The sequence below is a fragment of the Dermacentor silvarum genome, chromosome 1 (genome assembly GCF_013339745.2).
Source record: "Dermacentor silvarum isolate Dsil-2018 chromosome 1, BIME_Dsil_1.4, whole genome shotgun sequence".
NCBI lineage: Eukaryota > Metazoa > Arthropoda > Arachnida > Ixodida > Ixodidae > Dermacentor > Dermacentor silvarum.
Window position 1 is genome coordinate 108195970 of NC_051154.1, and position 12648 is coordinate 108208617.

Sequence of the window (12648 nt, forward strand, 5' to 3'; positions counted from 1 at the left end):
GCGTTGCGCATGAGTCCATACTCGAGAAACGCCTAGATCTTTCTGGTTGACCTCCCTGCCTTTCCTCTCTTCGCTTTCTCTCTCTCGTTTCTCGAGCTAGTTCTCCCTCGCTCTTTAAATTATATTCTGTCCAGATAAAAATCTTGCTACATCAAGGAGACGTGCAGTTAATGCACGCATGCCATCAAAGTAAAAGGTCGCTTAAGAAAGTTCTTGCCTGTTCTTAAGCAAAGTTTTTCCTATTAAAGTTACAGATATGGCGATGACGTTGATGTCCTTGGGCGGTATTTACATTTGCAGCTTTGGCGCACTTGGACCCCTGATATTACACTAACGTAAATTCTAGGCTATACTTTAGGCATGCACTCCCAAGCTATCCTGTCTTTCCGTCTATTCCTCCTTCCTCCCTTAAAGGAGGATGTAAAAAGGAAAACTGAGCTTTACCAGTAGCTGCAGGCAAAGAAGTCTCGCAAAGCTCACCAACTATAACGTCAGTTGTAATCCTGCAGGTATTGCCAAGAGCCCACGTGAGTAAGCGTGTGCATGACAACTAATAAAGGGGTCATGCAGGTAAAAGCTTCTGCTTGCAAACTGCAAAAATCTCCCATTCGTAAGTGCCGTCTGCAATTAGTCATCGCCCCGGCGATAGTCGCACGGTGGTCGCTGCCGCGTGCGGCTCAATTTCCTCATTCACTGGCGTTCTCACGTGGGTGGCCCCACGTGAGAACGCCAGCCAATAAGGAAATTCTCTTACGTATATAGGAGACGTCTTATGAATACGATCCTAAGTCTTCGTAACGTTTTGTGGATACGCTCGCCTGAGGGTGCACACGAGTGGGTCACCGAAGAGAAAAATTCTCGTTGGCAGCCAGCACTGGCAGAATGCCATTGTTGGCACTTTCCACAGGCGCACCAACGAAAAGGAGGATGGCAGATGTTCATCATGGTTATAATACGTGGGCGGTTGAATATTCCGCTCGTGCTGTACGAGCTGCGCCAGGCGCACACATATATCTTGGGCGTTGTGTCCGCTGTAATGAGAAGAGAAAGCCGCAGAGAGAATAGGCTGCTGCAGGGGGTGAAGCACTGAGGGACCCATTTCATGCCTCGTCGTAACTTAAAATAAGCCGAGGTGAAAAAGCGACTAGCCTGCACCGACCACAAGCTTGCGGCAAAGAGGTCAAATATAAATCAAGTGAGCTATCTGAGAAAAGCGGAAATTGAGAACTATGAGCTCGCGCCCGTTTCTTCAGTTGGCGTTTTATAATATATGATATGGGGTAAAAACAAACACAAAAAAGAACATTTACTCTCTTGATATTAATCGGCGTGCACGGAAAGTTGCGCTGTCTACTCAAGAAGCGGCTCCTCACAGATCAGTTCTGTAGAAAGCACGCTTTACACCGAGCGTGACGAGAAAGCTGCCCCGTATGGTACCATACGGCATACTTCAATGACTCATGTTTACGACCGACAGTGAGTAACAGGTAGAAAACGAAGCCCCAGTGCAAATGACTGCGACATCATTGTACTGCACTCAGGAAGTTTCACAGAACTATCACTGCTGTGGGAATGTCACACCGCTGTAAATAGTTTTGATAAAACAGCCCTATCAACGAGACTTGGCTGTGCGGCATTCGATGCTTGCTTTGAACGGGGTAGTATTCTACGGTTGCGGAGTGCGAATACGTTGAGCCTGTGTTGATGACCCTGTTTACAGACGTGCACGGAAAATGTAAACACTCAATGCAACTTGAAGAAAGCAAACGAACAAATGGTGGTGCCTGTTGGAATCGAAGCTAATAATTCAGAGTGCGAAAAACTAATTTCTTAACCTCTCAAGCGCAGTCTCTCTTTTCTTTTTGTTTTTGTTACGCAAGAGGTTTATTTATGTAATATGTCGCAAATTTATGGCAAAGCCAGGTACCCTCGTTTCCAAGTGTAACGGAAAGCCCGGCCCCTCCCTTACCTTCATTTTCTTCCTCCATTGCTGCATTGGCTAGCAAAGATGTCGTTCTTTTTTTCTATTTGAGATTCTTCGGGAGTGTGGCTACACGCTTTAAACAAGAATTAATGGTATATATTCTAGCAATGTCCAATCGCATCTTGAAACATGCTGGGGTGTCTGTTACTTCTGCACTCACGTGTACATTCGAATAAACGCACAGCCATGTGTCAGATCGTTACGAACTGTGGAATCGAAAAAAAGGTGCTGTGTATTTCCGCAACTTAGGCACGCAACCTGGTATTCGGACTTCCAATCTGAACAAAACAGTGTTGTACGGTCTTTATGATTACAGTCAAAAAGTACTCGGAAATCAGAAGTTTTATTTTTCTTTGTCTTCTACTTATCCTTTACGTCCCTTGCTCTCTCTTTCTCTCTCTCTCTAGTAGAAAATGAAGTTTCACATGATCATTAGCAGATGTGAGTTGGAAAGGAGGGGGTGAAGGAGGCGGCGTTATTGAATGTTATGAAATGTCTTTGCGGTTGCGCTGAACTCCATTATATTACTTTCGATCCTCTGGTTACTTCTCTCATGTCTTTTGTCTGATTATAAAAAAATAAAGCAAAAAGTGAACCACTGAAGCCAAGGTCATTCTGAGAACCGCATGCAGTCATTATTGCGTAGCAGGCATGCAGAGCGCTAGCGTTGCAGAAACATTGGAACCGACCATAGAGCCGACCATAGAGCGATGTCAGCTGCGCGCGCTGTCGGCTTCTCAATCACTGTGAAGGCTCTATACGGCTTAGGCAAGGTGCAGGCCTTCCTTACTTCGGTTATTTCTCCGTCTCAGGCATGCCCGAAATTGTTTCCGGACGTCGCCGAAATTGCGACGCTTTGGCCGGCAAAAGAAAACACTCAAAAGCAGTCAGTGCGAGAGTCGTTTGAAGCGTTTTACACGGCCGCGGCATAACGGTGCAAGGAGTCGTGCGAGCGATATTTAACCCGGAAACACAACGACACGATGGGCGCGTGCAGACAGGGCTAAGAGGAAAGACGGACGAGTCGGGACAGCGACGAGGAGGAGGCCAAATCCGGGGAAGCCCGAAGCCGCCCTGTTGCGCGGCCGATCACTCTTGGGACGTCTTCATACGCCGCAGCCATTGAGGCCACTCGTGGCCGCTGATATATCACGCCGATATTGCGCCGCGAACAGCTCGCGCGCGTGCGCCCGCGCTTGCCGTGCATCGCGGCTGCCCGAGGAGGGATGACAGCAGGGTGGGGGGATGACGCATCGGAGGTCCGTCCGAGTGCGCGGCCTTTCAGGCCGCTCGGCCGCCGCCGACCATTGGCGGCGGAGCCCCAGCAGCCGAGATGAATGGTGTAGCGCGAATACCACAAGCGAGCAAGATCGAGAGATGCACCGCCGCGGTGGCGTGCTTAGTTCCGCGCGAGTAAAAGTGCGTCCGGCGGAGAGCTCCTGCTGCCGCGCGCCGCCCGAGGACAGGAGCGCGGCCGGTCTCCAATAATGCCGCCGGCGCCGACGACTCTTCTGTGACATTCATCACGCTGAATAGGAGTTGGCCCGTGCGGCCAAAACTCCTTGGCCATCTCTCCCCTCCCCCAAATCCGCTGCGGTGCTCGGCGCTGCTACTGCTTTTGTTTCCCGTCCCTTCCAGCCCGCTCGTCTTATCTCGCCGGTGGTGGACGGACGACGCGCGGACGGCGGCGATTGGTTGCTTAATCTCGTCCCTTACGCTCATCGCGGACGGCGCGGGGCATCTTGACCCGATGCGCGCTTTGTCTTTGCTTGTTTCCCGTTTCTGCCCTCTTTTCACAAATAACGGGGCCGCAATCAGTGATATATAGGCGTCCTATATGGCTGCGGAGAAGCCTATTACTGGTGCGCGCAATATGACTCCCATAGAGATGCCGTAGCTATCGCGCAGCCGCGCTCTCACCGAGTGATTTATAAGTTCTCGCGTTTCACAACTGTCCAACTCGCTCGCGTATTGGCGTAGAATACTGAGAAATACCAAGAAGACCATAGCTAGACTCGTACGCGGTACCACTCCGGTTTCCTTTGATCGTGCGCAATACTTGGAGCACATATATTTAAAACGCACCCCTACATTACCTACCTACTTCCAATAATCCACTAGTAAACGGCATGCCATGAGCGTGAAGCGAACCTTGACATCCTATTTTAATTGGTAAACATGGTAAGTAATGGTAAACAGCTGTCTGGGTTGTTGGTAAAGTTGGTTCTTTCTGCGGTGCGTTGCGCCTGGCGCAGCAATGTCTTACTACGACAGGAATTAAGAGCTTGGAACTGGGTTTTCTGTGTCCTGCTTTTCCGTCAAGCCGTCGTCGTCGACCTCCTCTTCATCAGCCTTACTCACAAAATATATATATCGAGAATAAAAACACAAATTTGCCCATTAACCACCACGGGGGATCGAACTGATGCACCTGCGCCAATACGCTTCTTAGAACCGCACGTGCCAGCCACTGACCTTTCCATTCAATTAAAATATTTATTTCGTCTACAACGTCTCAAAATCATCTTACACTAGTGTAATTTTTCACGGTTGTTTTCCTTAACACTAATCCTACTAGATTTGCGTCAGACAGAACTTTTTTTGCTGCCTTTAATACGAACTAATTATGGTTGACGTGCCGCACGCACCTTTTTCCGCTTTATCTATTTGGAACGCTCTACCGTCTTACAAAAAAAGCTGTTCATAGCTTGGTAGGCTTAAAATGGAAAAAAGAAAATTACTTATTAAAATAGGAAGTTTCACATTTATCCCTTTAAAATACTGTTCATTGTTTATAGTTTTCGTATTTCTTGCCTGTTTCGATCTTAATTTTCTTATTCTACTACAACTAAATTTATTGGGATTGTGTAGTGTTGTTTTAGCAATGACTCTGTAAGCTTTTAACATTTTACCCATTACTCGATCTGTAGCCTTGTATTCTCGGATCGGCTTCCGAATATTTTTTTGTATGTTGTTTTCTGCTATGAACCATCATATATACACGACAGCCGAGGAGCCCGCGTTAAGACTTACCTCTCGATAGTTTGAGAGAGCCGGCCGTGGTCACCTGAAACATTATGGCGGCATTGCGCCATAGATCAGGGAAAATATAAACATTCAACAAACTAACATTCTCGCAGTGTTTAATAACCGAAACCACATTCCGAGAGCAACACTCGAGCTTGGCAATTTGTTGTACGTCGTGTGCGCCATGCAGACTCTGAGAGTGGTGGCGTCCTTGCGTTTATTTCGGAGACCGCAGCCATGAATTCAGTAGCGGACGAAGACGACATTGCGTGCACCGTAATCAAGTTGTTCTTGAGAAAGTGGTGGTGGTCCGCAGTGAAACACTGCTGCTTTGCCATTAAATGAGCTCAGGACCGGATGAACCAATGAAGTCTGGAGATTTTGTTTCTTCTTCAGATAGAGTGGGCTTTGACTAGATACAGAATGTTTCCTCACACTGATAAAATTAAAATCAAATCATGCATTGCCGTGGCGCCGTTTTTCGATGTTGATTGTACTAGCATCAAGAGACGTGTCGTTTTCCATTGCGTAATCACGTGTGTATGAACACATGCGAACGAACTTGGCCATTCTGCATCTATAGGACACGTTATACTCAACTCCTCGATAACTTCCCCGCCCGTGTGTGACAGGACGTGACATTATTTAGAAAGTTTGATGACCTCACTGAAAATCGTGCTTTGCAAAAACGATGGGCGCACCAAACGTGTCGGCCGTTTCGCATTGAAGGTGTGCACATGGCTGTCGAACTGCGTTCGCATTGGCGCGTCCCAAAGCACGAACTACTTTAACCATGTGGTGACGTCTTGTCCCAGCATGTCCTCTACGGGCGAGACTCACGCCACATTTGTACGAACTGGAGACTGCTAGCCGGACCACGGGCACATCGCAAGCAAACACAGACGCACGAGCAGTCAACCCTTTTGGTCTTTCCATGTCTACTGCGCGCAAACGCTTAGAAGCGGTTAGACTTAATTTTGCTTCCCTATACTTCCTTGTTTCCATTTCAGCTGGCTTTTTTTTAGTTCAATTTTGCCAGGAACTTCACTTCGGCAATTTTTGCAAAGCATAACATGAAATGCAGCGCCTTTTGTATTTCGTGCTAGACATAATTCGCTTATTGTTCTGTACCTTACAAACCGTAAACGGGATGCTAAAGTTGAAATTTTAGAGGAACGTGGAACCAACTTGCATGGATGGCCATGGTTTCAACTTTCAGCCATGAAAACGTGTTATGGCTAAGCGTTTTATACGCGCTAGCATTTAGACAGACCCCTGAAATGGTATCGCATCCCCTGGCGTTGGTTACCCGTTAGATAAGCGCCCTTACAGAAAAAAAAATTATAAAAAGAAAAAAAAAACTAAGGGAGAAACTGAAATATCCCACACCATACTTTGAAGCGCGCAAACATCATGATATATGTTTCAAGTGGCGAATGTTGAGTAGGAATAAGATTCTGGCTTCCAAACCTATAGAAGCCGCGAGTTTTAACCTTGGTGGCGGGTGCATCCCCGCATTATGCACATCACGGCGATGCCCGTATCGTGGGAATCATTTGTGTAATGTGCATAGGCAGACGTTTTTTCAGTGCGCATGGCTTGTCTTAAAGTGCACACGTTGTTGATAAGTGCTAGATAATACATCGGTGTTAGTTGAGGCTTGGTGCCGAGTCCAGTGAACAAACCAAATACTCGTGTGGGGTGTAATATTCATTCATGTGTGGGTATACAATAAAATAATAACGAAGTTACGTCTTTTGCATCCGCGCAGTTTTTCTTTGCGGAATGCATGTCATGCATACTATTTATGGATACTAGAAGCCTGGTGTACTTCAATTTCAGGAGAATCCGCGGAAACTGGACTCGGGATCTGTGGTTGGATCCTCACGGTTCTGTCGTTCGTGATTGTCGTGGTCACCTTTCCCTTCTCATTGCTTTTTTGCATCAAGGTGAGTGAATCTTTCTATTGTATTGCTGTTTAGGTTTCTTATTTCATTATCTGAACGTCCGTGCAGGGAAAATTTCTTGGAAACTGTAAGAAATTAAACTCGTTAAAGAAGGAAAATCAAAACTCACAAGAAGCTATAGGCTTAGAACTTGCCGCTTTCTGCAGATGAGGCCGTAAACAAATGTTCGCTATCCTCAAACCAGTAGGGCCAGTAGTGCAGAGAGGTAGAGGGCACTGCTGCTTGAGGACATATAGGGTGCTTCGACATGTCATTAGAGCCACTTTAACATAACACGCGGCACAGGCGGTGCAGATTGAATGTAGCTGCCGCTTTCATATTGTTAGTGGTTGCACGAGTCATTCCCTTTGTGACGCCATCGACAACATGCGTAGACACTTACGCGGTGCGGATACTACGTGTTATGTACGCATACACTCTAAGGGACGCAGAAAAAAGATCGGCAGGCAACTTCCATCCTTGACAAAAATGCATGGAGCTCAGTATGAGGCAGTGCCGTTTTGTTAAAAATAGGTTCTTGAAGTTAGAGAGAATTACTCTGCCTGGACGAATGTTGGCATGCCTGTCAAGAAATTGAAGTGAGTCCCGGCCAAGAGCAATTATCTCAGTATTTCTTACGTAACGCGCATGCATACATCCTGGAGGACGTGATAATTTGCTGGCTAGGTGCCATCTGCGTGATTACTCAAGACCCGAATTAATGGGTCATGTAGGAGGGCAGAGTCTTACTTGGGCGGCGTGTAGGCCTTGGTGCTCCGACAGGCGGAAAGTTTGAGATGGGAGTTATTTTCACTCTATCTAGCTCGAGGGCGCAAATGGGAATAGATGAAGACCACTACAACTTCCAACGACATATTCGATATCTCTTAAAGGGTGCTTGGAATCAGCGCTATAGAAGCGCCTACACTCCTCCAGCTGGCTATTGAAATTGTTTTTCTTCTTTTCTTCTTTGACGTATGACCATTGGCGTCGACAAAGTCAACTTGCTCAGCGCACATGATTCGCAGATAAATAATTACTGCGCCATTTTTTAGGCGATCGATTTCTATTTCATTTTTCGAAGGAACTGGCCGGGTCCAACACAAACTCACATAACAGCGGTGCTACCATGGGGACACTTGGCGCGCAGGCATCTAGCCGCCGGGTCCCGAGCTGCTCGAAACCATGCTGTTCGCGTTAAATATGTCCGAGAAACGAGCTCAACGTCGGTTGTGTAGTGTTGAAACCAGAAGTACCTATGTCAGATGGAATGAGTAATGTTTATACTTAGTTAAATGCGTCAGCACAAACTATGTAATTAGGTTATCATGAATACATTGCCTCCAGAGTTTTTGCGCACTCTCCATTTCATCTTGTAACGCTCACGATGCATCGTTCTTCATCTTTTTTTTTTTTCCTCTTTCCGAATCACAGGTCGTTCAGGAGTACGAACGCGCTGTTATTTTCCGTTTGGGAAGACTCCTGCAAGGGGGATCGAAAGGGCCCGGTAAGGAAACTTACTTCTGCTTGTCACGTCTCGCTTCGTATAACTATACTTCTTAATGTAACGAATAGAGCAATGCCTGAAACAAGCAGCAATTATGACGCGTATCTGGCCGTCGGGCGCACGCCTGCCGCTCTTGAAGAAGCAAGCTATTGCCCCGCACCAGAAATAGAAGCACCATTGTAAACAGGCGCTTCCACTTCGATAAGGACAGACGCCGATGCTGGCTGTTTTACTTCTTTGTCATGTACTAGTACAGTTCTCACCTGCGACCGTTTTCTCACTCGCCAGCGGCGATGCGTGCTCAGACTAGCGCTTCCTTTTGCAGGTATCTTTTTCATTCTCCCCTGCATCGAAAACTACACCAAGGTTGATCTCAGGACGCTAACCTTTGATGTTCCACCCCAAGAGGTAAGATTTTCTGCGTTAGAAGTAGTTACGCTGTTCAAGAAAAATAAAACGCAATGGCAGCTTCTGAGCATGTAATTCCAGAATTGGTAGGTTTGCACTCAATCACGTGCGTATGTCAATTCGGAATATTAAAGTGCTTTACCAAGTATGTTATAATTTGTGTAACTTTTTTGCTTCTTGAATAGAGAAGCGACTTCTCTAAATATACGACTAGCGCGTGATCCACTGCCGTCGAATGTTAAGCATAAATGGGACAGGCACATGTGCATACCTTGCTTCGAACAGGCTGGTCTGTGCCAATACGTCTAAATCTTGCTAAAGTAAGGAAGTTCGGCAATTCTTAGTCTTCAAGTTAAAATTGAATTAAATTCTGGGGTTTTGCCTGCCAAAACCACGATATGATTATGAGCCATGCCGTAGACGTGGGGGACTACGGGTTAATTTCAACCACCTGCGGTCTTTTAACGTGCGCCAAATGCACGGGCGTGTTTGCACTTCGCCCCCATCGCAATGCGGCGCCGCGACCAGGATTTGATCCCGCACCCTCGGGCTTAGCCGCGCAGCACGAAAGCCACTACACCACCAGGGCAGGTGGGCTTCAAGTATCTCTCAGGGCTGTTAAGTTTGCTATTATCTCCTGATGATTACTGGCCAATAAAATCGGCATGGTAGATATGATCGTATAGTAAACTAATTTTAAAATTTGTTCTAACACACATTTATTCTAATAAGCAAATATTAAACATTTCTCTTATTATGTTAAAAAAGAGAGAACTAAGCCTCTTTGTTTGCGCATCTGCTTTAATAAAGATGGAGCACTAGTTGGAATGAACAGCACACACACAAAACAAAGCAGAAAACAATATGTCACGCTATGACACACTGCGTTCACCACCTACAACCATGCACAAAACGGGAGGAACCGCGAAAACTGCTGCGTAGCAGTAAAAAAAAAATTGCGGCATTTTGTTCTTCCTTGTCGAGTGTGGTAAGAGAAACCGAATTGATTACGAGACACACCGAAGGCGTCAGACCATCAGTTGAGGGACACATAGGCCTTCCGATGCTTTACGCTTCCTTTTGCAGTTGTAGCACAGAAAGTGAACGCACTATTTTTTATTTTTCCAGGCGTAGTGGAAGTCCACCGCGCGCTCTCCCGACCGCTGCGTGGCGTTGCTGAAGAACATACACTAGAGTTACTGTATATGCTACCATAGGGAGCATATACAGTAACTCTATTCGGTGCGATAATGTGGGCTCTAGTGTGGGCAACCGAGCCTAATCTCGTTACCACCATTAATGCAAATGAGTTCTCTCGCGGGGTGGAGCATCTTTCGCGCGCGCACTCATCTCGAATGAGAGACCGCGACGAGCGCAAGATAGACCGGCGCCGACTGCAGGAGCCGCGCGGAACGGACTTGCGCGCCGGCTGGCCGACTCTCGGCCGCCGGTCATCGCAGCTCCTGGGACGGAAATGCTACGCACCGGCTCTACGCTATCGGAAATTCTAGCGACAACTGTTCACGCCTATACTTTCCCGATATTAGCCCTGAAGCGATAATCTATTATTGTCTCATTCTTGCCGTATTTCATAGTGTCCGCTGCTTGCGGGTAAAATTGCTTCGTATGCATGAATCCAACCTGTGCGAATGGAGTCAGATATTGGGTCAAGCAAACCACCAGCCCCTGCTTACATGAACTCGATTTTAGTGCGTCAGCCTGCAGCGTTTTCGCACGTATAGAAGCTGACATCAAAAGCTACAAAGTATGGCTCCGGCGGTCACGACGGGCCCCTGGTTACTCGCAAATACTACAGTATTTAGATGGGTTCTCTTCAGTGCTGTGACTCAGCTGCGTTCGCTCTCGCTTTGCAGGGGTCGAGCCCCCTTGTGGTAAATCGGTTTACGCCACCAAATCTGACTCCTGTCGCGACTTCTGTTGAGTTCATGTGCAGGACAGTAGTGACAGCGTCATGGGGCGTTCGTTGCACGTGCTCTACACGGCCCCACATTCCACTCGCCAACGCTTTCTGAAGGGAGGCAGTGAAATTGCAGCTTCGAGGAAAGACGTTTCAGGGTACAGTTGAAGTTCCTACAGTCAACCCACCTTAAAGTTGGCTAACGGAGACAAAAACGGCAAGGTACTCCCCGCGAGTGGCACGTCGCTAATGACTTCGCCCCATGGCAGCGCTGTAGAAACGGCTTGAATCCTTTGTCGTCAAGGAACAGTCACCTAAAACGTGCGCCCTTGTTCTCACTAGTTGTACTTCACCCAAATCCATTCACGTTTCATTACAAGGCACTACTCTGCATCGTTTCACACAATTTCCTTCCCTAAATATGCATCCAATTAAATACTTATCAGAACACGCTAATTTGATTACGCGGAGGCCCTCTAAGTTGTCGCGGTAATTTGCCAAAACTTCCTGTTCCCTTAAAATCAAACTCAAATCTGAGTATAAATGGAATCCTTAAATTGGATATTAGCGCTACGACCGATGGGTCGTATTTCCTCGATCACTGTAGGTCGGCATTTTTCATCCTCCAAAGCGACAATTTCTTTCAAACATAGCCACCAACTGAAAACAAGGTACACTTATGGAAAGTGTTAAAAAACAATTAGAAAGAATGAACTGCTACTTAGCGGTGGTGTGTTGTGCAATGACAGTGACGATGCTTTAATCATAAATGTGATTGTTTTGTGTTTTAGTTTTTTGCTGCAGCAAGAGAAGGTTTGTACTCACCCGCCGTGGTTGCTTAGTGGCTATGGTGTTGGGCTGTTAAGCACGAGGTCGCGGGATCGAATCCCGGCCATGGCGGCCGCATTTCGATGGGGGCGAAATGCGATAACACCCGTGTACTTAGATTTAGGTGGACGTTAAAGAACCACAGGTGGTCCAAATTCTCCGGAGTCCCCCACTACGGCGTGCCTCATAATCAGATCGTGGTTTTGGCACGTAAAACCTCATTATTGAATTGAAGCTTTGTACTGATCTTCTTCTATGTTCACTTATGTCCAACTCATATGTGCTGTCGCTGTTTCATCCCTCACCCGCCTATTCTTTAGCATCTCAGCGTTAAAATTGTCCTTAACATTTTCGTGTCACCTCGTTTTAGTACTAACTTGTCTCCTCTTAACATCTTAGTCAATCGTCCCTGCCTTCTTGCTAATGCAGCTTTAAATCATCTAAATGTTTCCTGTTGGTCCTTGGCTGTAGTGTCTTTTACTTTTACCATCCTTTGGATGCAACCATTTCAAGTTCCAGTGTTTCTTATCACTCCAAGCATCGACCTTGGCAGTCTCATTCCTGCCACTTTATGTTATAAATGTTGGATATCTTCGCTTAAATTGTTAGGTTCTTGCATAATTACTGGTTACTTCGCTGCCGTGTAAAATTCGGAGTCTGGCCTACTATTCTGTGTGTGAGTTGGTTCGGTTTCTCTCCAAATACTGCACTCTCCCACTATGTGGAACTGGGCAAGAATCGGATGGAATTCCGGGTCAGTCCTGCGGCGGTCTTCTGCCCTCTTCACCACGGTTATCTCGCTGCAGTTTTCGCAGATGGAACGGCTTGGGGCAGAAGTGATACCGGTTCTCACATGTTGTCACAACAACTTGAATGATGTCGAAATTCTTGTCCCACGCAGCCCAGGATACAATATCGTATTATTTCATTCTGTATGCATGCTGCTGATCACGTCTCTGCAGGTTGCTCCTCTTTGCTCACCATTCAACGAAAGTAAATGAAGTGTGTTCTCTTATTGATTTCCCTGTCG

The 12648-nt window shown here is 46.7% G+C and overlaps 1 protein-coding gene across 2 annotated transcripts in view; it reads left to right on the forward strand.

Moving 5' to 3' along the window:
- The window catches only part of LOC119434621 (band 7 protein AGAP004871), a 210864-nt gene that overhangs the window by 164576 nt on the left and 33640 nt on the right, over nt 1-12648 (forward strand). For both annotated transcript variants that reach the window (XM_037701740.2, XM_037701728.2), the window contains 3 exons: nt 6854-6960; nt 8392-8464; nt 8790-8872. In XM_037701740.2, coding sequence (XP_037557668.1) covers nt 6854-6960; nt 8392-8464; nt 8790-8872 — 263 coding nt within the window. The remainder of the gene's footprint in view (nt 1-6853; nt 6961-8391; nt 8465-8789; nt 8873-12648) is intronic.